The 23,431-nt window shown below is 40.3% G+C and overlaps 1 protein-coding gene across 15 annotated transcripts in view; it reads right to left on the minus strand.

Annotated features, from left to right (window-relative positions):
- EYA1 (EYA transcriptional coactivator and phosphatase 1) overlaps positions 1-23,431 on the minus strand; it is a 166,551-nt gene that overhangs the window by 50,358 nt on the left and 92,762 nt on the right. For 7 of the 15 annotated variants that reach the window (XR_012649831.1, XR_012649820.1, XR_012649825.1 and 4 more), the window contains 6 exons: positions 21,407-21,487; positions 19,411-19,480; positions 18,887-19,032; positions 14,539-14,676; positions 7,961-8,043; positions 7,352-7,538 (listed from right to left, as the gene is read on the minus strand). Coding sequence is in view for 1 of the 15 variants with exons in the window: in XM_075023440.1 (XP_074879541.1) it covers positions 7,352-7,538; positions 7,961-8,043; positions 14,539-14,676; positions 18,887-19,032; positions 19,411-19,480; positions 21,407-21,487 (705 nt within the window). In the remaining 14 variants the exon portion in view is untranslated. The remainder of the gene's footprint in view (positions 1-7,351; positions 7,539-7,960; positions 8,044-14,538; positions 14,677-18,886; positions 19,033-19,410; positions 19,481-21,406; positions 21,488-23,431) is intronic. The other 8 variants (XR_012649828.1, XR_012649824.1, XR_012649827.1 and 5 more) reach the window with 5 other exon arrangements.

Here is a 23,431-nt window from a genome sequence, read left to right on the forward strand (position 1 = left end):
CTGTGGGACCAAACAAGTGGTGGCAATGACCCCAGGCTTCACTGCCTGTTTCTGGGAGGTCCTTCCAGTGTACATCCAGCCTGATCTAATGTCCTGAGCATCCTCAATAGGGGCTGGAGGAATTCGGTACTGTCTGGAGGACACCTTCCAGGTTAGTTTTGTCTGGAAGGACTCCAGCCGGGTGCTTTAGGACCGCTCTCCTGAGCCAAAGCTCTTCGCTTCAAAACCGACTCCTGCTCCAAATTAAAATCCTAATGCAGGCACACCCTAAACATACAAACAACATCAGCTTTGGAAATCCCCCGAGATGAAAATATCTGGAAGCTGGAAAAGCACTTAGGGCAAGTCTTATACAAGCTTAGCCTGTCCTCGCTGCTCCCAGGGTGTCTGCTGATGGCCACTGCCGCGGACAGGGTACCAGCCCGGTCGATCTATTGGTCTGGACCACTACAGCCAATTCTGTGTGTTGCATTTGCCTTCACAAAATTATATTAATAGTGAAGCAACAGTTATTCTTCTGCATCTATTAACAGACACACATAATTTCAGATGTCTCTGCTACAGCACATCTCTGCACTCTGCCCCAGACTGTCTGACACCAAATGTTACGGCTTGTTTCTGCTTCACACACTCAGAGTTCCCTCTTCCAAACCTTGATCAAGTGTAATAGACCCAATCTTGACTTCTCTAGTCAGTCAGAAAAAACATTTTAAACCCAGATTCTATAAATGTATACCTCCTTTTCCAGGTGTGACCAGTACCCCCTGCTCCTGACCCCCGGTAGTCACCCCTGTACTGTACGGTGACACCAAGACAGACAAAAACTACACATAACTGTGAGGAATAAAATATGTTTGCATTCTGGTTTACCTAAAATACATGAACCATATTGTAGCATACCTTCCCCTATGCTTCAAGGCACCATATTATTCCAACTTGACATAAAATGTCATAAGCATATACTTCCCTGTTATACATCATCGTGGGTGCTTTTGATGGTTTTGTCACACAGGACAATTTTCCATCATCTCATAAATAAGAATACTTTGATTACTTATGAATAGAAAATATAGCCACAGAGACACCATTTGCAACACCATATTCTGTAATGCCTTTCTGTTTGTAATGGAAATCCCCCCAAAGTAATTGTTGTATTTTTTTACTGTTGATTTCAATGTACTATACAGCAATAGTATCGAATGACAAATTTGGGGAAAACTAGCTGTCCCTGAAATCCCCAAATCAAGTCTATCTCTAGGTAAATCTGACTGACAAGTGTGTGGGTAGAGCTCTTGCTGCTGACAAAAGGATTGCAAATTTCATCAGACTTTTTCCCTACTACACTGAAAGGGTATGCAAAAAAGAGTAAATGCACATTATCAAAGTAATCATATCTTGTGTCATGATGTAAATCACATTGACAAGATGGGTCTAGGATACCTAGTATAGTCAAATGTCTCTGCAAATAGGTCTGTACAAATATTTTCCATTTAGATTGTGTCCAGATTAATGGTCCCCCCCCCAAATCTTATTCTTAATTTTGAATAAGCACCTTAAATCCTCAGGCCAGTGTTATTACAGCACCTCTATACCACAATAAAAATATAAGATACAGGTAGTTTGACTACGTCAGTCTTATGCTATGATTTTCTTACTTTTGCATAAATAAAGCTAAACACAAAATTTCACAAGCACAATACAAACTTCTTCCTTTACTGCTTACATAAGACTGGACCAGGATTAAACAATACAGCAGAATCACATAGGTATTTCAGGATTTTTTTTTTTGGCTTCTCTGTAAAAAATATGGCTACTACATTAGTAGTAAGTAAGTAAAAGTACTAAATAAGTATTTACAAGAAATACAAGAAATATAATGCCTGCTGACAGGATTATAGGACGACATCTTTAGTACTGTTTTGACAAAATATCAAAATGTTCTCCACTTGAAAAACAAATCTAATGTTTGTCTATTGAGGACTATGGTCATACTGTTATAAATTTGACATAAACCCGCAACAGTCTGTTAAAAAAGGCTGTTAGAAATATTGGCAAAACCACATATTTATTTTAAGGCTTGGGTGACTTTTTGATTTAGGTTTGTATATTCAAAATAATGACAAAATACCATATTAACAGTATAACTTATATATAACAGTGTACATTAACTACAGTGTACACTGACAACAACTACATGAGCAAGCCCTGCAGTGGTTCAGAATTTTTTCTCTAACTTTCAATGTTGAAGGAAAAAACTAACAAAGCAATCACATAATGGACAGGTACTACCTCTCTCCATTGTAGGCATTTCTTCCTTACTTATTATTTATGGTTTCAAACAATTTGAAATTATTGTTACTTTTAATGCTGCTAAAATCAATGATAAACATTCTATTTATCTATTAAAAACACCTATTGAAAAGTGCATCAAGTTCTTAGCCTCAGCATACATTGAGACAGTGAGTCAGGTTATATATTGTTGAATGCAATACAAAAAAGTTAAAAGCTGTACATTGTTAACATAAAAACAGGAGAACAACCATTACCAGAAAAGCAAAACCAGTGCCATACTTTGTCATTCGTTACTGCATCCAATCTTGTTTCTGTTTTCACAGAATTTTGATTGTGTTCCCTTCCTATATAAATATATACTCTAGATTTACTCTTCATTATACTTATGAAAAAGAGCAAATGTTAGAACACCAGTAATGCACTGTGAATACAGCAGTACTTGTTTCCATATAGGTATTAGTGAAAAGTTGCCTATATAGTCTCTTTGCTCTGTTTCACTTTCCTGCCTCTAATTTATTGTTATGAAATATGATAAGGAGAAACTGTAAAAGTAGCTTTCCCTTTTGCAATACTAAATGTGATATAGTGTTCAAGGAAAAAGAAGTTTAGTCTTTAAGAGCAAAATGGTGACCCATGGCTGAGAACAATTTTTGTTGGCTAGCACAGCCCTTGTGGGGTTTTTAATCTGCATTGTGAAATATGTGAGTAATATGAAAAAAAACCTTCCAGTAATATTTTAAACATAATTATTGCAGAAACCAAGAAAACTGAGAGAGATCAAATCTCAAGAACAATGCAAGTCTCTCTTGCAAGAAACACTGTTTAATAAATTATAAAACCAGCATCATATGAAATAGAAGAATATATTCAGCTTTGTGAACTCAATCTCAAAAACAAAAATTTGCACAAATCAAGAATTTTCTGTTACCAGCTGTGATGATGGAGTTGAAATATTGCAAGAGAAAATTATTAAAGCTTTAGAAAAAGTAGTCATTTTCTACATTAACTCTTAGAAATACACGTTATGAACGTTCCTCTAATTATTTTAGAACATCAGGGCAGGCATAATGGGTTGGGGCAAAACTCCATCCATCCAGGATAAATTTCAACACCGGCCAACAGCAGGTGACTGGGTGAGAGACCATGAAAAAGGACAAACATACACACAGTGCTAACTCATCCACTGTCTCCAGTGATTTTTTTGTGTCAAGAATTTCTTGAATTGTCATTGGTGTCTGTGTAAATCCAATCTTTGAGTTTGTCTAAGCAATGCTTGAACTGGCATAAACTTTTTGCATCCACAACATCCTGCAGCAAGGAGCTGCACAGCTTACCTATATGCAACATAAAGAAATACTTCCTTTTGTTCACTTTGAACCTACTTCAATGAATTTGAGTACTGGAAAGGAGAGTGAATCTTTGCTCACTAGTCTACTTTTATTACTTTTAATCATTTTAATTATTATTACTTTTCTTACATATTACAGCTCACACAAAAAATCAGCAACTCACTGTTCATACCTGGGATAATCTACTCAAGTATGGACTGAAAGCTCATCCCAGCAGGAACCTAATATTTTATTGTTCTTCTGATGAAAAACATTTTCTTCTGCAAAGCAAAAGTTAGAATCCTACAAGTGGAAAAAAACCTTTGAAAATTCTTACTTTTGAACTGAAACAAAATTGCCAATGAAATCTGAAGCAAAGCACACATTAAAAATTTGAAGTGTCATACTGAGATTGTTTGGCTTAATAATTTTCTGATTATATCACAAGCAAAAATACAGCCTTCTGATCACAAGAAAATAACATTAATTTGTATGTCTGATTTATGGAGACAGGGACTATCAACATCTGTGCAATCAAAATGTTTTTGTCATGACTGAGGTACAAGAAATTTTTCAGATCCACAAAGGGAAGAGAAAGAAGAAATACTGAGCATGGAAAATCTCAGGTTCTTCTGCAAGAGTCCCTGGATGTCCTGGATTGTATGGCAAAAGCTTGCATATTTAACTAGGTACTGTGGGAAACCATAAAAGGATTATTTTATATTTGGACAAGGAATGAAATATATTTTAACTGAAATTATCTGAGCTTTCTGAGTCTGCAAAACTCTACTAAAAATGTCACAAGAGCACATAACTACCTTCTCTCTTTTCACATGTTTCTTACCAGACTCTTCTGTTTCACTTACTGGCCCAAATTCATAGGAACCACCTATGTCTGTCAAATTATTCTGGTGCCTTTCTAAAGTCTGAAAGCTGTTCTGTGCTTGTCCTGGCATAGTTCAGAACCGCGCAGATTACATGGTTTTTTTAAATATAGAAGGTGTCTAGGGATATCAACATCCACTAAGAACAGCTGCAATTCAGCAGCTGGAGCCTATCCTACTAAGGGGGTACAGTAGCCTAATGTGATGGCTCTGCACTGCTCTCCACCATCTCTCATATGCAGTGTTCCAGTTCTGGTAGAGAATTAGCAGCCTAACTTGACCAGACGTGGCAAAACATCCTACAGAAATTTAACTAATTGTAATTAAAATTTGGTTAGTTTGCTCCTTTGTGCTGTGTTTTTGACCCAGCTATGAACTTCCTTCTCTCTAATATGCCTTTCACTTGCCCCCACTCCACCAGAATTCCCTTCCTCCGTGCTGATCCTTCTTTTTCCTTTGACCCCAGCCTTGCTTTGTCTTCCGACCATACTGTGTATGAGCTCAACTGAGGCTTTGCAATAAGCCTCAGCAAGAAGAAAGTAAAAAAATTTACACTGCCCAAGGGGAAATGGCAGGCACAGCACTGGATTCGCTGACCGGTCCTTGCTTCCCTTCTACCAGGGTTGAAGGGTTTGTGAGGCAGCAAAAGGCTTTCACCTAATTTTAACCTAGGAACCCAACACTGGTATGTCAGACACCTTAAACTGCCCTCATACCAGTGGAGAGGCCTTGGCACCTCAGGATTAAGACTGTAGTTAAACTGAATTCTCAATAGAGGTACTCATCTCTCTGCACTCAATACAGAAGGAGCCTAAATGGGCTTGATCCTAACTTAAATGCATAAAGACAAATGTGTAAAGATAAATGGTGAAATCTGGGTCTAGCCCTATAGCTTCTGCCAACTGCAATCGTGTTGGTGAAGTGGAACAGAAAGATGGGTTCCATTAGCTCCTCCTAATAGAGAGTGGCCCACAGAAGGTGCTTTTCTAAACGTGTCCTCAGCCTGTGGTACAGGCAGCCGGCCCAAGACAACCCCATAGCTACATTAAGAGTTGTTTGCAAACCACCTGAAGGAACTTCTTCAGTAACATAAATAGCTCAGGGAAAGAGATGGCAGTCCCAGCAATGCCAGAGGAGGTGTGCACATGCCCAAGGAATGGCCAAGCAAGTAGTGGTAGGGCACCCATGGATGTACAGCTTTCAATACATGAAAGCATAAACTAGAAGAGGGCTTAGGTGCAGGACCCACCCATGAGAAAGCCCACTAAATTCTTTCAAATTTTTAGACACAACTTTCTTAACAAGAGTGTGGAAGATTTGAGGGAGAAAGACTTCTTAAAAAGGAACTGATAGCGAAGTTCTGTCCAGGCTTAGAGAGCACCGAAAAGTATTTAAATAGGAAGACAGCCTTTAGGCCACTAAGTTTAAGCTCGGGAAAAGTATACCTCCTCTCTCCGTATGTGTGTTCACTGTTGCTTTTAGGAAGTATCAACTACTTTAAAAAAAAATATGCATAGATTTTGCAAAAGATCCAAACCCAGATGATACAATGATTCAATTTTAGTATCTTGAAAAAAACTAAAACTTGATCACATTTGTTTTTGGGGGTAAGAGGAACTTACTGCTTCCAACTTAAAAAGAAAAGCAAGCAAACCCACAAGAAAACAAAACCAAAAAAATTAAAAACAAAGTGAAAAGCAGAGTAATTATGCAGACTCCAATATACATCCATATATTCTAAAAGCCGCAGACTCCAATATGCATTCATATATTTAGAAAGATTCCTTTCTCAAATACATTGCACACACATGGGATCTCATGTATATAAACACACACACCAGCTGTATTTTCTCCCCTTTTTACTTTCAGCAAATGTATCAAAAGAGACAACACTGCATATATTTTCTTCAGGTAGACACTCATGCAGAAAAGCAAGAGAGTCCTAGCAGATTATATTAAAGCTCACATTGCACATGCAAAATTAGTCCTATCAAGTACTTCAAGAAAACTAAAAACAATCTCCCCCAACAAAATTCCAAAACAAAACCTCCTGATAACATTGTCAAATCATAACTGTTTCTTACCGCATTACTGAGAAACACATCTGCAACCGTGGACTTTCTCTCTGACACATTGCAAACTTCTGCCATCTACTAACTACCGACATGCTTGAACTGTTAAAAAATGTTTTGTTTTTTTTTTAATAATGGGAAAAGTATTTTTCACCCCTCATTTCCAAAAACAGTTGGAGCAGTTTGGCATAAATGTTCAAAAAATGTCTCAACTAGTACAGGACTGCCAAATTCCAGCAAGAAAGGTAAAACGACTGGGAAGAAGGACAAGCCACTGAAAATCTTTTCTTAAAATGGAAACACTTGTGCAATTTTAACTCCCCATTACAAGCATTATTATGTCCTCTGAAAGTGAAAAATACAAAAGCTCTCTTTCAAGTGGACAGTTGGTCTATGGTCTGAAGGCCTCTCCATTTCAGTCTTACTTAGGAAAAAATCAAAGGAGTTTATCTTAATGAAGACAGAGCTTAAAAGCATCAGGTTCTGGTTTAGTGTAAAGACCTTCCCATATCCTGCAATTTTTAACAGAATCATTTTACAAATAAATACAAACAACTTGTATTTCACACAAGCTTTAAAACTTTTACTGATCCTGGTTTTTCTTTAGTCTATTTACCATTAGAATCTGTGCAAGATGTGCCACAGGCTCAGGATTAAGAAATAATAAAAAAAAAAAAAAAATCAACGACTACACCAAAAAAAAAAAAATCCAATTCAACCTCCTTTCAACTTACAAAAACGTGCCTCATAGGGACCATAAAATCCATGTAATTACCTGCTGCAGGATCTGTAACCGCTTGACTGGTGATGCCAGATGGTGGTTCTTGAAGCTGGTATGTTGCATTTGTGGAGGGTGTCGTTGGGCTGGTGTTACTGTTTGTCATGTAATGTGAAGGATATGGTGAGCTATTATAATACTGTGCATATTGGCCCTGGCCAAAACTGGGATAAGAGGGATATTCCTGCAAGACAAAAAAGCAACTGAAAAGTCCATCAAAGTTTTGCTACTTTTTAGTATAAATTCCAAAATATAACTACAAACACATGTCAGACTTTCAGCACGTATGCTTCCTGGACTGGATGCCGTAGGACCTAAAACTGCGGGGCAGTAAAATGAAATCTAAATTACACATAATTTAGTATGTCTTCTCATACAAACAGTTTATTAGACACACTGCTGAAGATGTGTGAATAAGAACATCAACCCCCCGACAATTAGTTCTACTATTGGAAGATGACAAATTGAAGAAAAACATTTATAAACGTTAGTTTAGCTTGAAAGGATGCTAATTTCTTTCAAAAAGCTATTTAAGGGTTACGTTTTTTCAGTGGATGAGAATTCTAAGTTTGCCAAAGTTTCCTCAACTCATATTTACAAATTTACCTGCTGTGAACTATTAAATCCAGTAGAATTTGTGAGTGAATTATTTCCTGCATATATTCCTGATGATGTTGTAAAACTGCTGCCTGAAATGAAATGAAAAATTATGTGAATTACTAAAACACAGTATTGGAAAATAACTTCCATCATGCGATTATATCATAAGGATATGGCATATTTGTAATATTTCCCATATGTTGACCGATTCGGTTGTCATCAGCTCTATAACATGTTAATATATGGAAAGTGATAATTCATCGTTCCTACACCCTATATTTCATTACTGCAATAAAAAGAAAAACTTGAAATTTAGACAGGAATTTGGAGCCACCTCGGGTCTGATAGAATATTAGGCTATCCCACCCCTCCAAATAATACCCAGCGCTGTGGAAGTAATGAGGGTTTCTTTACTTCCAGTTTTTGTTGAACAACTGTGAGCCTTGTCCCGAGGGATGCCGTCTCCCCTCACTGAAGCCCACTGGCTCCATTTCTCCTACTGTCTGTGAGAACCGGGTCCTCTCCCCTCCCTGAGCCTCAGCCCCTTGCAGGAACAGCAAAAGCCATAACTCCCTGCTCCGAACAGCTCAGCCCGACTGCGAAGCCATTAGGATTCGCTAATCGATCACAGACAGCCTTGGGCTGCGAACCTTCTTCTTTTTTGATAGAGTCTACCGGGCATGACACAAGGGAAAAAAGTATCTCTCTGAGAAGGGAGACCCAAGATTGAATTTAGCCCAGAGACTGAATTACTGCCTTCACCTCCCTCCTCCCCCTTTCACGAGCCACCAAAAATAGACAGATGGGGCTCTTGCTTACTACCTAACCTGAGAAGCTGTTCCACTAAAAGCGCAGCAACCCCCTTTCAGCTGTTTTGCCCTCGCTGGTTATAACCCGGGAGTGACACAGCCACCAGCTGAGACATATGGATGCACAGGGTGAAGCTACTTAAGCCACCAGAAAGTCTGTAATGAGGCAACCTATTGAACTCGTCCAGCAGGAGAGCACCAGCCAGCGAGGAGCTCGCATTAAAGCTCACGGGTTGTTTACAGCCTCCCTCGCCGCCGAAACCTGCCTCAGCGCAAAGATATACCAAGACCTTGGGAGCAAAAGCTTGCAGGTGAACGAAGGAGGCAAGGAGGGATGTAAATCAACAGGGAGCCAGCCGTACAGATGCACCGATCCTCTGATGTACCTGACACGACTCAATTAACAACCAAATCCTATGCAGCGGTTACCCATGGGGAAAAGCGACATTTCTTGCAAATCCAAACAGCGAGGAATGCAGGCAGGGCTGCATGCTTAGTACAAGCCCTAAAGGGCATTTGTGAGCTATTTACTTTTTTAAACAACAACAACAACAAAGCAAAAGGTATTCTAGCTGTAAGAAGTCAGAAAGAAAAATATCTAAATGTTTTGACTGCAAAAGTTACTAAAAACGCACACAAGTTAAGCCTCAAAGTAGACATGAAGTATGTCCAACAGCAGTGGGAGCAAAAGATGAAGCTTAAACTTAACGTGTGATAATGACTGTAAACATTTCTCTTGTATTTGCTATTAGTGCAAAAGCTCTGTGGTTGTTGATAGATGCTACTAATCCTGTGAACTAAAATCAGATTACTTCAGCAGAAGAGTTGACATCCAAGTTTAGCAGATAGTACAGATAAACAGTACTAATGAGAAAAACATGTTGTTTTAAACTTAATTTAAAATTGGAAAACAGATGTTATTTTTTATTATAACGAACCCCAGAGCCAAAATACAGCTGAAAAATATTTTAAATTGCAAAACTTTGAAATGCTATTTTATTTCTAAGACTGCTTTGGCTGGAAGAATGTAAGTCACTGTGTCTCTTTTTATTTCTGTAGTTATTTCTGAGTGATGCCGTAATACATTCAAACACAGGTTTTATAGGTGCGTGGTTTGAGCCATTCTAAAAAGATATAAAAGGCCTCTCATAGTTATAAGAAGAAAAAAAACCCCAAACCAAAAACTTTTTTTGAGGAATACATTATCTTCCCACAGAAAGTTTGGCAAATAATTTGCAAGAGCAAATGAGAAAAGTAATTACATGCCAGCCAGCATCTCTCCCTCTCAGACAAAGACACACACATACTAACATGCAGATCTCTCTCTTTCATCTCATGGTCAGCACTGGCTCCTATGGAGGAGGGGTAGGGGTCTCTTAGACCGTAACAAACATGAAGCAGGTTTCTCAGAAACGGCTCTGTGGGCCACCCAGAGCTACTGGCCTAAAGTTGTTTTTCAAATACTCCAATTTTGCCATTTGTTTTTTAAATAATCGGCCGCAGCACGGCATAGAGCTGCTGCTCCTGCCTTTGGCTGAACAAACACAAAAATAAGAACCTCTACAAAACGCACAAGATTTACTGCCCCAAGTTGGCCAGCTACGTAGGTTTAAAATGTGATAAAAGCTGTAAATTGCAGGTCAAAGGTCTATTTTGCAAAGAGCGCGGACCCACATTAAAGCTGGGAATCCCAGTCAGCGTCGGAAGACGGCCGGTCCCTGCTGGGACCAGGGCACGGGCTCCAGGCGCGGGGCTCGCCCCCGTGCCGCCGCGATGCGCAGGATGCGGTCCTCCCCTGTGTATTTGCCACAGAAGTCCATTTGCTTTCCTAGCTCCGTCTCCTTGCCATGGGCTATGTCTATCATCAGGGTACAACGTATGTATGTGGCAGAATTTTAGTGCGGCTCTCCTGGGAAAGCCTAAGACGGCCAGATGGGCTATTTAAACTCAAGGTTTCTTCCGTTTGCTTACAGTGTTTAAAAATCCTTGGCAAACTCCCCCTTGTTGTCCTAGTAACTGCTTAGCCATCCAGCACAATATTTTTATACTGTATAATAATAACCGAATACCTTAACGTTTACTTTTTTATGGATGAATTCCCAAACCAATTGGTTAGTATGTTCTCAAACATCACAGTCTTGGTAACGAAAACAATGCTGGTGCTCATCACAGGTCTAGTGCCCTTCCAGCGGCAGGGCACGCGAGTGCAGGGTAAAAGCCCCGTTTTTATCACAGTCAAAGGATACTCAGGAAGACAGTGGCAAATGGAGCTCTTTCCTTGGTGCTTCCCCCAGCCCTTCTCTGCTCCATTTACCCTCTCTGAGCAATGCTTATAACTCTGCCAATATAGGAACAACGGCCCATTCCCACAGCCATTAGTCATGTATGTGGTCTTTCAGCATCTATGAAGCAACTTATATGAAAAACAGCTTTAGGAACATACTCATTAAAGTAAGGGCGGCGGGAGTGGGGAGATGGGGCAGCAGAACCGCCTAGGTCCTCTTCCCACCCTCTCCCCTCCACACCCCCTGTTCCAGGGATGATAAATTTGTAACAAACAAAAATCCAATTACCAGAATAACCTTAGCAAGGAATCACAGGCAGCAATTTTCCTCATCATTTTCAAAAGTTGGCAGTCTCTCCCTCCGCTATTGTTCGGGGACTAATCACGCTGTAATTTTAGCAGGGTCAGGAAAAGCACTCGGTTTAATTGGCTGCACACGCACCACGAGGCAGCGCCTTTACGTTGCAGGGAGACATTTGCCCCAGGGAGAGGAACCAGAATAACTCCAAAGCTTTCGAGCACGAGGTAACCCCGATCAGGGAGCACAAGCACAGCAACTGCAAGGCCGCTAGGAAATCCCCTTTACTGCAGGCAAGAATGCCAGCAGGGCCCCGAGCACGCTGTCATGTAACGCTTGGTTGTGAAGTAGGTTGTGGGATCCATTATCTCCATTTAGCAGCTCAGCAGCCGCACGCAGAAGATGAAGAACGGCTATTGCAGACTATGACGAGGCTGAAGCTGCAGCCTGCCCATATACTGCTAGAGGGGAAAGGGAGAATAAACTCATTTCCCTCTCTGGAGGTTTCTGCACAAACAACTGAACACCAGCAGCACTACCCCCATCTTCTGTCAAAAGAATAAATTTTGTCTTTAAATAATAATTGAAACTATGAATAGGTTCTTCTAAAATTAAATGAGGAAAGGGAAACAAATGTTCCTCTTTACTTTTAACATCTGTTCAATCAAAAGGAAGAATTATGTCAATTTAAAGTTGTTTCAAATTCAAAAGTCAGCCTAATGAAAATATTAAAAAGACATATTCTCATGTATAGTATAGATAAATACTGTCAACATTTAACTGCAAGAAAGACCTGTTCAGCAATGTGATTCTTTTCTACTCAGCTTTTGACAACTCCACCAAGATTTCTGTTCAAAAAATTCTCCTTATTTCCATTCTCATGGTCTCTAAGTAGGATACCAGTCCTTCCCTCATCCACACACCGTGCTGTTCGTGAGCACAACAGAGATGACATACACACCACCTGGACCCCCAGACTCTGACCTGTGGCTCTTCCACCCAAGTCAGACTGTCAGCAATCTGCTGCCTTCCACAGGTAGGCAGCTCTCACCCCAAGCATTGCACAGCTGGAGCAGAACTCAGGCTCAGACCTGGCTGAAAATCAATGCCTCTGACCCTCCTCTCATTAGAGTTTCACAACTGGGTCGTCTTTAACACATTTCTTTTGCAGCATATTTTTAGATCCTTGCCTTTCAATGTGTACAGCTGAAATGCTTTCCAAGATCTTACCGTTCCATCTCTTGACAACCTCCACCCTTTCATGACCTTGAAAATTCTGATCTTATACATATTTTGCACATTGCAGGAAACAAAGCAATACCCTTTATGACAGACCTCGATGTAGTCCACTGACCGAGTCCTAGCTTTGCTCTACTAATGCCAGAATTCACTGCTTACTCTTAAAATTTTCCAACAAGCACTCTCTCACATTATCCCATGCTGCTCCCCCTTTCCTCCCTCCATCGAATGAGTTTCCCATAGACATCTGCAAAACTACTTCATTGTCCTTCCTAAAATCCCTTTTTATTGACATCCCTCAGCTCTGTATCTTACAAAAACCCCCACCTTTAGAGCTTAGATAACCAATATGGGGTGACAACTGTTTATTATGCCTAAACGGTGCCAGCTTTATTGTTATATTAGGCCTTCCTAGCCTGTGCGTTTTATTTTAGCCTCCAATTTCTGTGGGGACTATATTTTCATTTGGCTGTATAAGTTAGCACAACAGGATCCTGATACATGACTGTGGCACAAAGGCACTACTGCAATAGAAATTATAGACAACACAGACATGATTTTTCAATAACTATTTCCTAGCGACCATGAATTACCAGTTCCTTAAAAGCTGGAATGTTGATCCAGGAGTTCCTCATAGCTGCTGCTGGCAAGCATTCTGTCCTCTCTCCTACGGAGAGGTAGGGCATTTTGGGGAGTTTGGGGGTATGCGTGTTTGATTTTTTTAGTGTGGCTATCTGCAGAAAGCAAACCCAATAACCTAGTTATGGTTATATCTATGCCAACAAGTAGAAGATCACCATAATTCAGCATGTAGATGAAAGCTTGCATACTAATACTACCTTCCTCTTACTTGTCAGAGCACACTACAAGTAAGCAATACTTCAGATGTCAGATGGTCGCTTCTGCCCTACGGAGCTACTCAACACATAGTTCAAAAGGGGATTTAAAAAAAAAAACCCAAACATCTCTCATGTGTCTGAGCGAAGGACTGGATCAATAAATAGACCCTTAAAGCCATGGAACAAAAGCAAAACCTCATTCACTTGGTCTCTGAAAGCACTTCTGCCTCAAGACATTTCACAGAGTGTTTACATGATGGCGCACAGTTTAAATGGAGCATGGTAATAATAAAGAGAGGTGCTAAACTTCTAAAAAATGTGGTCCAATTCTGTGAGTGATCACAGATTTCAACAATTCTAAAATCTGCAACACACCTGATTTCAACTGTCAAATTAGGGGTGGAAAAGTCCTGCAGCAGACATCTAAAATTAGGTGTTTGCAGTAAACAAAGATTTTTTTAAATATCCCTTAAGGTGGTGAAAATCCAGAACCAGGCACACCCAGCAAGTTCCCGATACAGAAGGGGAAAAAGGAATTGGGAGAACAAGGTGGAAAGATGTTAAGTAAACTAAACAGGCAAGTAAGGCTACAAAATATAATTGATAATAATAGCCCGCACATACAAAGACTTATAGCTTTTAAATAGACTTCAAAGAAACGGACTTCAATCATTACTCAGCTACCTCCACAGCTGCAGAAGGTATTTTTATCTTCTTCTCCCTCCCCAAACACACTCAGGTGTCAAATTATATTTGGCACTTCCTAAATTCATAATCCTGACATGTTTTCCAGGACTCGTTTTGTCATATTCACTATTTGTTAAACTATTGCTATTCTGAGACGCATTTTTACTGTAAGAGCACTACAACACTTCACTATTTAAAAATTAATGAAGTCACTAAGCGAGGGATCTTCCAAACTGCTGAGAGCTGGCCCGTTGCAGCTCTCAGCAAAGGCAATCATCATTTCAGCTCCAACTGCAAGAACATCAGAAGGAAGTGCTTGAGCAAACATTCATTTTTATCCTAGGAATGTAAAGACATAAGGGGGAAAAAAACCCAAACCCCATAGCATTAACTAGATCTAATTAATGGTAATATCTCTTTATACAGACCTTGCATCTGGTAGCTATAGGGAGCCTGTCCAGGTTGAGGTGTGCTAAAGCTGGCACCGTAGCTTAGAAATCCTGTCTGTCCAGGTGACTGTGACTGTGCCAATCCACCTTCTGTCTTGATGCCTGCCCACAATGCACCTAAATCAGTTAGTGACAGCAAATCTATTTGTTCGTATTCAAACAGGGATGGAAAATAAAATCACTTAACTAACAGCATTTTTAACATACACCTACTATTGCATGCATGAAAGAACAAATACCGAGAGCATGCACAAATGAACAGGGTAAGGGCAGTCTAAAAGCACACATAAAACTGAAGTTCACCAGGGAGAGGTTAAATTCAAAACTGTGTTTCCAATGACTGCAAAAGAAATTTATACATGAACAGGAAGTTGCATTATTCCTTTTTTCCTTTCCTGCCAGAGGCTAACTTTTCCATATATTCATGACATTTCACAGAGGTAGATTAGCAACTTTATATGATTTTAATGAAGCATAGCATAGCCAAGCTCTCCTGCCATCCACCCATTAATGACATAACTGAGATTTGCATTGTATAATATTCCTACGTGAAAATTACATGGCTCTGAGTACAATGGCTTTCTAAGGAATTAGAAGTGGATAAAGAGAACTAGCAGCATTAACGTGTAATGATGATTTTCGAAGCTAATTAAACACTATAGGAGGCAGTCTTTTAACAAATAAACACCTAATAGACAGGAACTATTGCTGAAGCAGTCTCCCAAACTGGGAAAAACATAGCAGAGAGTCATTAATCTACACTGACAGGGAAATCCATTACACATCACATTACTCTCTCATTTCCAAATTTAGTAATAAAAGAATCCAAAGTCCAATTAAATGAATGACTTGCCTCCCAGCTTCAGTGATTCTTCCCCCAATTTGTAAGACAACAAGCAAGTAAATATCAGCACGTGAAACACTGAGGAAACACACACAATTCAGCCTCTGTCTCTTAGTTTTAATTACAAGGTTGTCCCAACATGAACTACCATTTAAAAATAATTATAGCCAAAGCAGTAGAAAAGTAATACAATACTCTTAAGTTTCACTGTGGCATTCAGTGATACCTCATTGTTCAGAAACCACCCTTATTTGAACTGAATTAACTAAGTGTGAATTAGTGACATTCCTTTGAAAATGACTGTTAATCTAAATCCATTTCCTGGTTGGATTTTTTTTTTTTTTAAACAATATTCAACAACATTTGAAGGCAGGAGAGTGCTGAGAAGTTACTGTGTTTGCAAAACTTCAGTATCTCCCTATATACAAATGGCAGCATGTTTTCTTCTGCCATTTAAATCATTATTTTTCAAGTGCTGTCATTAATTACCCTTAATTCCTTCTGCCAGACCCGCTAACTGCCAGACTAACCCTGTTTGCTTGTTTTTCCCTGATGCTTACTTGCTTCTTCTGTTTCATGTTTCAATTAAACAATCCCAATGACGAATCTGACACCTCGTTTCCACGGGGAAACTCCTGCTAGGGATGTTTCGGTATCAACGATCTCTATTTGTTGTCTGTTTAAGGACTTCTGAAATACCGATTAAATATGGCTCAGAGAAAGTTTAACTAAATCAAGCATTAAATTTCTAGTCCAGCTTTAACGGCCTGCTTCAACTCTCCATCTCAGACGAAGTGGGAGGAGATGATCGAAGGCAGTGGCAGGAGGATGCCACTTGAGTGAAGACAACTTGGCACTGAGGTGCCCTTTTGCAAACCTCCATGCTATGAAGAGCCTTTCATCTCCTGGGACTTACTCTTCCCACCTGCTCTCACCCAGAAAGCCTTCACTCATCAAACCTCGATGCTCCCTTCTCCTTCTCCCAAGCCTAATGTATGCAAGGAAGCGGGAAGGGACAGCGAGAAAACATAAGGGGACTGCCAGGATCTGGAAAGACAAGAAGTCGGTAAGCGAAGCTTTTGCTAGGTGCTGGTACCACAGCAGGCAGGAGAAGGGAGCTTCAGGAAATTCTCCAGCCTCCTCAGGGGCTTTGCAGATGAAGCAGAGCCAGGAGCCCCTGGGAGGCAGCTGTCGGTGGCATTCCCCTCCACCCCCCTTCCTGCCTGCACGGCTGCACCACGCTGAGGCGGGGGACTGGGAAAACCAAGAGGCCGGAGGGGCACTCGAGACAGCACCTCCCCAAACTCTGCCCTAGAGAGAAAACTTGAGGCAGGTTGACACGGGAATTCACAAGTGCTTTTTCTTCCAGGAAGTCCCAGAGGAAAGAAGCCCCCCACTCCAGCTCAGAGTTTTTCCTTTCACGTATGTCCTAAGTCTCCTCTCTTTAGAGCTTGCTGGAAGCGCTCTGTCTGGACGAGAGAAAGGCAAGGCAGACGGTACGTGGGGTCTAAGCTGCAGGCCAAAGAGGAGAATTTTGGCTCTAAACAAGGCTTCGGTTCTTGCCTGTTGCAAACGAGCGTCCCAGCGTTCCCCAGGTAATTTATTCTGGGAGCACGGATTCTATGATGTGCCTTAAACATGCAAAAATATCTATGGTGTTGGGTCCCAAAACTTTTTAATAGGTATTTGCTTTTCAGTATTACCCCTACAAAATACATCAGCGAGGAGCACCTTAGCCCCAGTCACGAGGCACTGTCTGAAAAGAACAAAACGCATTAAAATCCACTTGGCTGGGGAGCTGGGGGCTTCAGCGGTCTAAAGCAGCTCTGCAATGTAAAACGTTAGGCAAAATTATCTGAAGTCCTAGGCGCAGGGGATGGAGTGGGCAAAAAAACAAAACAAAACAAAAGAGCAGGCAGGCACGTTAACCCCCGGCGAGCAGTTGCCAAGTAAAGCAACTCTCAATTATAGCTCCGACGACAGCGAGACAGCTAAACTCAAGTAGTGAAATCAAGGCCTTGCTGAAGGCAGTGGGAGTTTTATAGCTGACTTCAGTGAGGTCAGGATTTCATCCAGAGGAACCAAGCAAAAAACAAAAAAGTCACTGTTTGGGCTGTCCAAGCCACAGCAGCCAGCCAAGTATGAACACGAGGTGTCCGCAGGAGAAATGGTTCAAGAAAAGTGTGGTGGGGAAAGGGGTCGTCTGTTATCACACCACCTGATCCAGCTGGAAATAGCAGATGAGCTCTCATCAGCCACACGAGCTTGTGGGGGTGGTGGGAAAAATCCCCACCTCTGTAGTCTTGAAAATGAAGTTTAAATATCCTTAAAGTATCTTGTTTGTGTAAGTTTAAAATATGTGGAATGGAACTGAAACTGAAACATCCAATTTATGTTTATAACCATATTTTTGGCAGTAAGTAATCAAGGCTATAGCCACAGGAAGAATGCCTCCTTGGATCGTAATTATCGATGATATACTAATGAAACACATTTTTTAAAGTAAGGATAAATAATAATCTATTTCTTGTACCTACTGTTCACAACAATCTGTTGTAGGATATACTTGAGAGCCAGTGGATTTCAACTTGCAGATTTCAGAATGAAAGATTCACCAGTTTTGCACTTAAAAGTTGTAATGATTTTAAGGGGCACAGCTTGTACTGTGAGTTCTGTCCTTTTGGTATGAAATTTACATTACCTGAATGTATCTTTACAAAATATACTGCTAAAAGCATGTGGATTGTATATTTTTAATATATTTCCCCAGAGGAATATAAGACCTATTTTCTAATAATGCATCCTTGCTGCCGAACTGCTATGTGGTCTGCCAGCAGACAGTCTGGCAGCAAAATGGTCTCACCCACAGCAGCTTGTTTTTAAATTAAATTTTTTTGGAAATACTTGCTACTTAGTACTATCTCCTTCATCAGGCAGACAGAGCTTTAGTGGCAATTTACCTCAATTTTCACCTCCAGGGAGTTTTAAAACATTGAAAGTGAGACTTTTTTGGTGGGGGTCTTTTTGAATCAGTTTTTCACCTGCTGAAAATCAGCACAGCTTCGTTTGATTCAGTTGGGTTCCAGTAATCTGGATGAGCTGAAATTCAGACTGTTAGGTACCGACGTAGCCTACTGCGTTGCTGGAGAACAGAGCTCCTCGGCGAGTCACCAGGAGCTGTGCCTGTGTAATGGAAGTCCCTAGATCTCTTTTCCCATTTCAGTGCTGGTTTTTTAATATCACCTACAAAACCCTAGTGAATCTCTCTACTTGATCTCAAAACAGAGTCAACCTCTTGAGTAGCTTCTTAGCTCTTTAATACAGAAATTAAGCATCACTCACTCCAATGGGGAAATTACCAGTCTCCCACAAGAAATGCTTGGGAGCACAGCTGTCCCACTAAGTACTAACGCAAGGGTCACGCAATCTTGATCTAAAAACCATTTGCCCCGGGAATAAAACAACACAGACGTGCTTTCTTACCATATGAAGGGATTCCATAGGGTTGGCCGGGCTGGGGGTAAGTGGCATAAGCTGTAGCTTGTTGCATCCCCGTTGTAAACTGTGTCTGCCCATACGCAGCCATCGTTTGTGAAGAGGGGGTAGGAAGAATATGTGGGTATGGTCTGCTATTGATTACAAATGACAGAAAATAGGACAGACACTGCATTAGACAGACATGCGTGTACTTATTTTTAGCCTTATTATAATCCTGCTACTTCATTAACACATGATCATAGGCTGTGCTAGACAACAGAAACTGTAAGACAAAGACAAAACAACAATAAGAAATCAATAATAAAAGAATAAGTAAAATAAGGACTTTCCAAATATTTTCAAATACATTCTTAGCATTTAAAAAAAATATATTTTTTTTTCCCTAGAAGCTGCTGTGGTTTAAATTATGACCTAACAGATGGACCCAATTATTATTTTAAATGAGGTTAAAATCTGTCTATTTCAGTTATTATTACTACTACTATTATTATTTTTAAAAGATATCATACTTGGAAGGGTAAATCTGTGGCGGGGAGAACTGGTGTGTTTGTCTTGGGCTGAAACCACTGCTTCCAATTGCTGCACCAAGGAGAAAAGAAAGCACACAGAAGTGTAAATACACACACCAAAGACAAATATTATTTTTCCTAATAGAATTTCAGGGTATTAACAAGATTTTAATTAAATTCAAATATCATTGATACCTTAGATAGAAAATAATATTTTATCAGGAACTATACAAGAATGCTTAACATTAAAATCTTGATTACAAATCTCAAATACTAAATTGCCCCTTTGTACAACTCCTGAGCCATAGTTTATTCTTTGCTCGCACACAGACAACATTTTCAATGCAAACAACCTATTTCCTAATGGAAACATTTCCCTTCATATTTTCAAAGGATTATTGATATCTCAAGTGCAACATTTTTATTAACTTTTAGAATTTTTAAGACCTACATTTTATGAAGGAGCTTTATGCGTGCCTCAATTGAAAACATATGGCCAACTTCAGAGCACGTGCCTCTTTTTTTAAAAAAAAAATAATTCCATAATACAGAAGATGTATTACCATATTACACTTCCTCCTCTTTCCCCCCACCTTATCTGCTTTCTCAAATGCTTTCAGACCTTCCAAACAGTCAGTATTGCATAAAGATGTCCCTCGTGCAAAAGTTCTTAGTGAAACGCTTAAGCCCAGGAGGCTAAACAGTGAGCTTCGCCGCCGGCAGCCCAGCCGCTGCTGACACAGAGCTTTACGCCAACCCGTCCTGATTTCTTTCGGTATTTTTGGGTGCTGCCGAGAGCGTGGCGGATGTGCTGGCGTGCTCCGCTCTGGGCGTTATTTTCGGGAGCCCTTCCCTCTCTGGTTACCGTTTGGGTGCCATTTCTCCTCCAGGTCCCAAGGTGGGGTTTGAAGCCTTTGCCAGGAAGGGGTCAGCAGCAGGTTATGAGACTACTGTAAAATCAGACAGCCGGAGAAACAACAGGCCCTATTGCTAAGTACTTGGAAATAAACAAGGCACGGATAATTACCCTTCGCCAGCTACCCCTTTCCTGGCCAACTACAGGGAAAATCCATCATCTTTACACTCTGGGAGCGCTCGCGAAGAGTGGAGGGAAGCAGGGAATCTCTTTCCGTGCCTTCCACACCTGATAGTTTTAATTTTCTGTGGCCTGTGAGGCTGCAGATACGTCAAATGCTACGGTCCGACCTTTAGTCAGATCACCACAGATGTACGTAGCTACTATCAAACACACTACCTTTTCTTCTTTCAGAGATTTAAAATACTCTAGAAACCTTTTTTTGCCTTTCAAGTTTGATACTTTCATACTCAACAGCATGCGCAGAAAATAGAGGCTGTGACAAGACCAGAAAAGGGCTGGCTACTTGGAGCCTGACTGGTTGCGAGATGTCAAATTTTGCTAGTCTGGAAATATAATCCCACGACATAGTACTAGATCCTTTTCTATTTGATTTGCACCATAAAAACAATGTGCTAGAAATACCACAGTTAATCCATAGGTATGCAAAACTGTGCAAACATCTTAGGATTTTCTCACAGTGTTTGTCTCCTGTCTGTTAGAAGCTAAGATGTGTTTGGCTTCCAGGAAGAAAAAAAGCCTGACCAAAGAATGAATACCTTGATAATAATAATAAATTACAATAAATGAGGAAGACCTACCCCTCAATTACAACACTAATCACAGAGGCAGGTATGTTTACTTACAGAAGACAAAAGAGTAATTACTCTGGGCCAGAATACTCCCTAGTGAGACTCCCACTGAAGACACCAATAGAGATTAATAAGCCTGATGCTGTAATGCTCCTTACTCGGGGAAAACTCCTATTGACTTACACTGTCTGAGTAAGACGAACAGAAACAGGCATAAGCTGCAAAGTGCACAAGGCTTTTTAACAGCTGTGCACAGGTTTAGACCACATGGGATAAGAAAATAGTAAATGAAAAAATGCTGAGCTTAAAACCTTTGTTTATTCCTTACCTGATCCTGAGAAATTGTCTAAAGACCCGTCTGTGGTAGTAGTAGTAGCAATCTCACTGCTGCTCATTGGTTCTGTTTTAACTATAGAAATATAAATAAAATATATTCTATATGCACCTAATATTCTTGCACACGCATGCACACACACTCACTACAGCCACAAATTCAATAAAACAAAAATGTGCCAAAAATGTTTTAAATCATGGCTATCAATATTTTGCATTTTATGTATTTGTGTATACAAATAATGCAAAGTACTGGCAGCTATGATTTACACATACATTTAAAATGATCAGGAGGGTTATTTCTGTCCCCAAGGAATAAGAGCCACTGTTAACAAACCAGAAGTCCCCATGCAACTCTCTGCACCTGTCCTGATTCCTCTTAATCCTGCAGACCCAACAATAAGGGTCCACATTTAGATCAGGTCACACAGACATTTACAGGCTTGAAAGACAGGAATTTGAATAAGACAAAAAAGGAAATATTTTTTAAATGGGTTTCTCCGAGGGCTGTTCAAATTTTTTTTCCATCCAAATAACATTTCAGAGGAAAAATAAGAATTTGTGATGAAGTAAAACACTTCCCTCATGGTGGATTTCTCCTCTCAAAATGAAAACCAACTTTATACTCAGCAACCCTGAATAAGCAAAGGGGACACAGTCCTCACCAAATACTTCAAAGACTGCTTTTACATTTTATCACCTCTGCACCCGCAACCCAACATGGCTGTCAGAGAGTAAAAAAGAATGACAGTAAGAGAGATTCTCTCCTGGCTCATGCTGCTTCATAATTAATTATTAATTAATGACTTTTAATAAAGCCTCAAGTAAATAAGCAAACTTCCCTTTCTGTTACTCCAGCGCAATCTCAGTAACGACAGTATTCTGATCCATGGAGCAAGGATAGGGCTGACCTGGCATGGATGCAGACAGACACAATACCTACTCCCAAGGAGCCATCAGATCAGCACGGCAGTCTCTCAAATCCATTTTTACATACCTAGCTTTTGGAGTTACAGCAACTTGTTGCACCGAAAGCAACTGAGGATGACGTTTCAGAAAACAACGGAGCTGATCTTACTATCAACATCCCACCGCTTTTGCTCTTGTTGACACACACAGTCACCACTTCCCACGCACCAGAGCTGGTGCATACCTGACCTTTCAGCGAGGCAGTTCAGTAATGCTGCAAAAGGTGAATCTGAGAAAACCAAGGTAAACTGCACCCCATTTGACATGTATAGCCTTGGTGTCATCTTGACACAGGTGTGCGTGTATGCATGTATGTTTGTCAATACATACATGTTGAGGAATTGCAACCATCACTGGCAGAAACCCTTTTGGTGCCAGGTTTGGAAAGGGAGAGGCAGAGGCGCTTTCCCCTTTTGACAAAGGATCTTTCCTTGCCAATCCAAATTCTTATTTCTGCATGCCTCACTACTTCCTTCACCTGACCTCATCCACAGGATTTATATGCAATCGCTCAAGATTTTACTAATCACCCACTATTTTCTTTTGTTTCTCATGCAGGATGTTTTAGTCTGCACATACGAACTAGGGAGATCAATACTAGGTCCACACAAAACTCTGCTATGTCTGCATTAGCAAGCAGTGCAGCCCAGTAAGAAAAGTTTCATGGAGTGAAATGGTTGATGCAGATGGTCCAGTATCCACACTTTAGGCATTTTTGGGGGGGTGGTTCATGCTAGGTTTAGTCTTGTCCCAAGGAGTGAGCACCCATCAGCAGCTGGAGAACATTAGCTGCGCTCCTGCAGGGCACCTTTTTTGAAAGAGGTGAAGTCCAAGAGACTCCACAAGGTCATTTAACATGTGGTAAGAAAGGGTGGTCAAGAGGTTCACTTCAAGAGTGCACTCACGATCTGAACTACAACTCTAATACAAACGTATTTCTTAAAAACACAGCATGTAAGATATCCAACATCCATTTCATAACCAAATACTGAAAGTCTAACACACAGATGCAACAAAATATTTGTTGCAAAGTGTCTATCCCAAGTAATTT

Source organism: Buteo buteo, chromosome 3 (assembly GCF_964188355.1).
Source record: "Buteo buteo chromosome 3, bButBut1.hap1.1, whole genome shotgun sequence".
NCBI classification, from domain to species: Eukaryota; Metazoa; Chordata; class Aves; order Accipitriformes; family Accipitridae; genus Buteo; species Buteo buteo.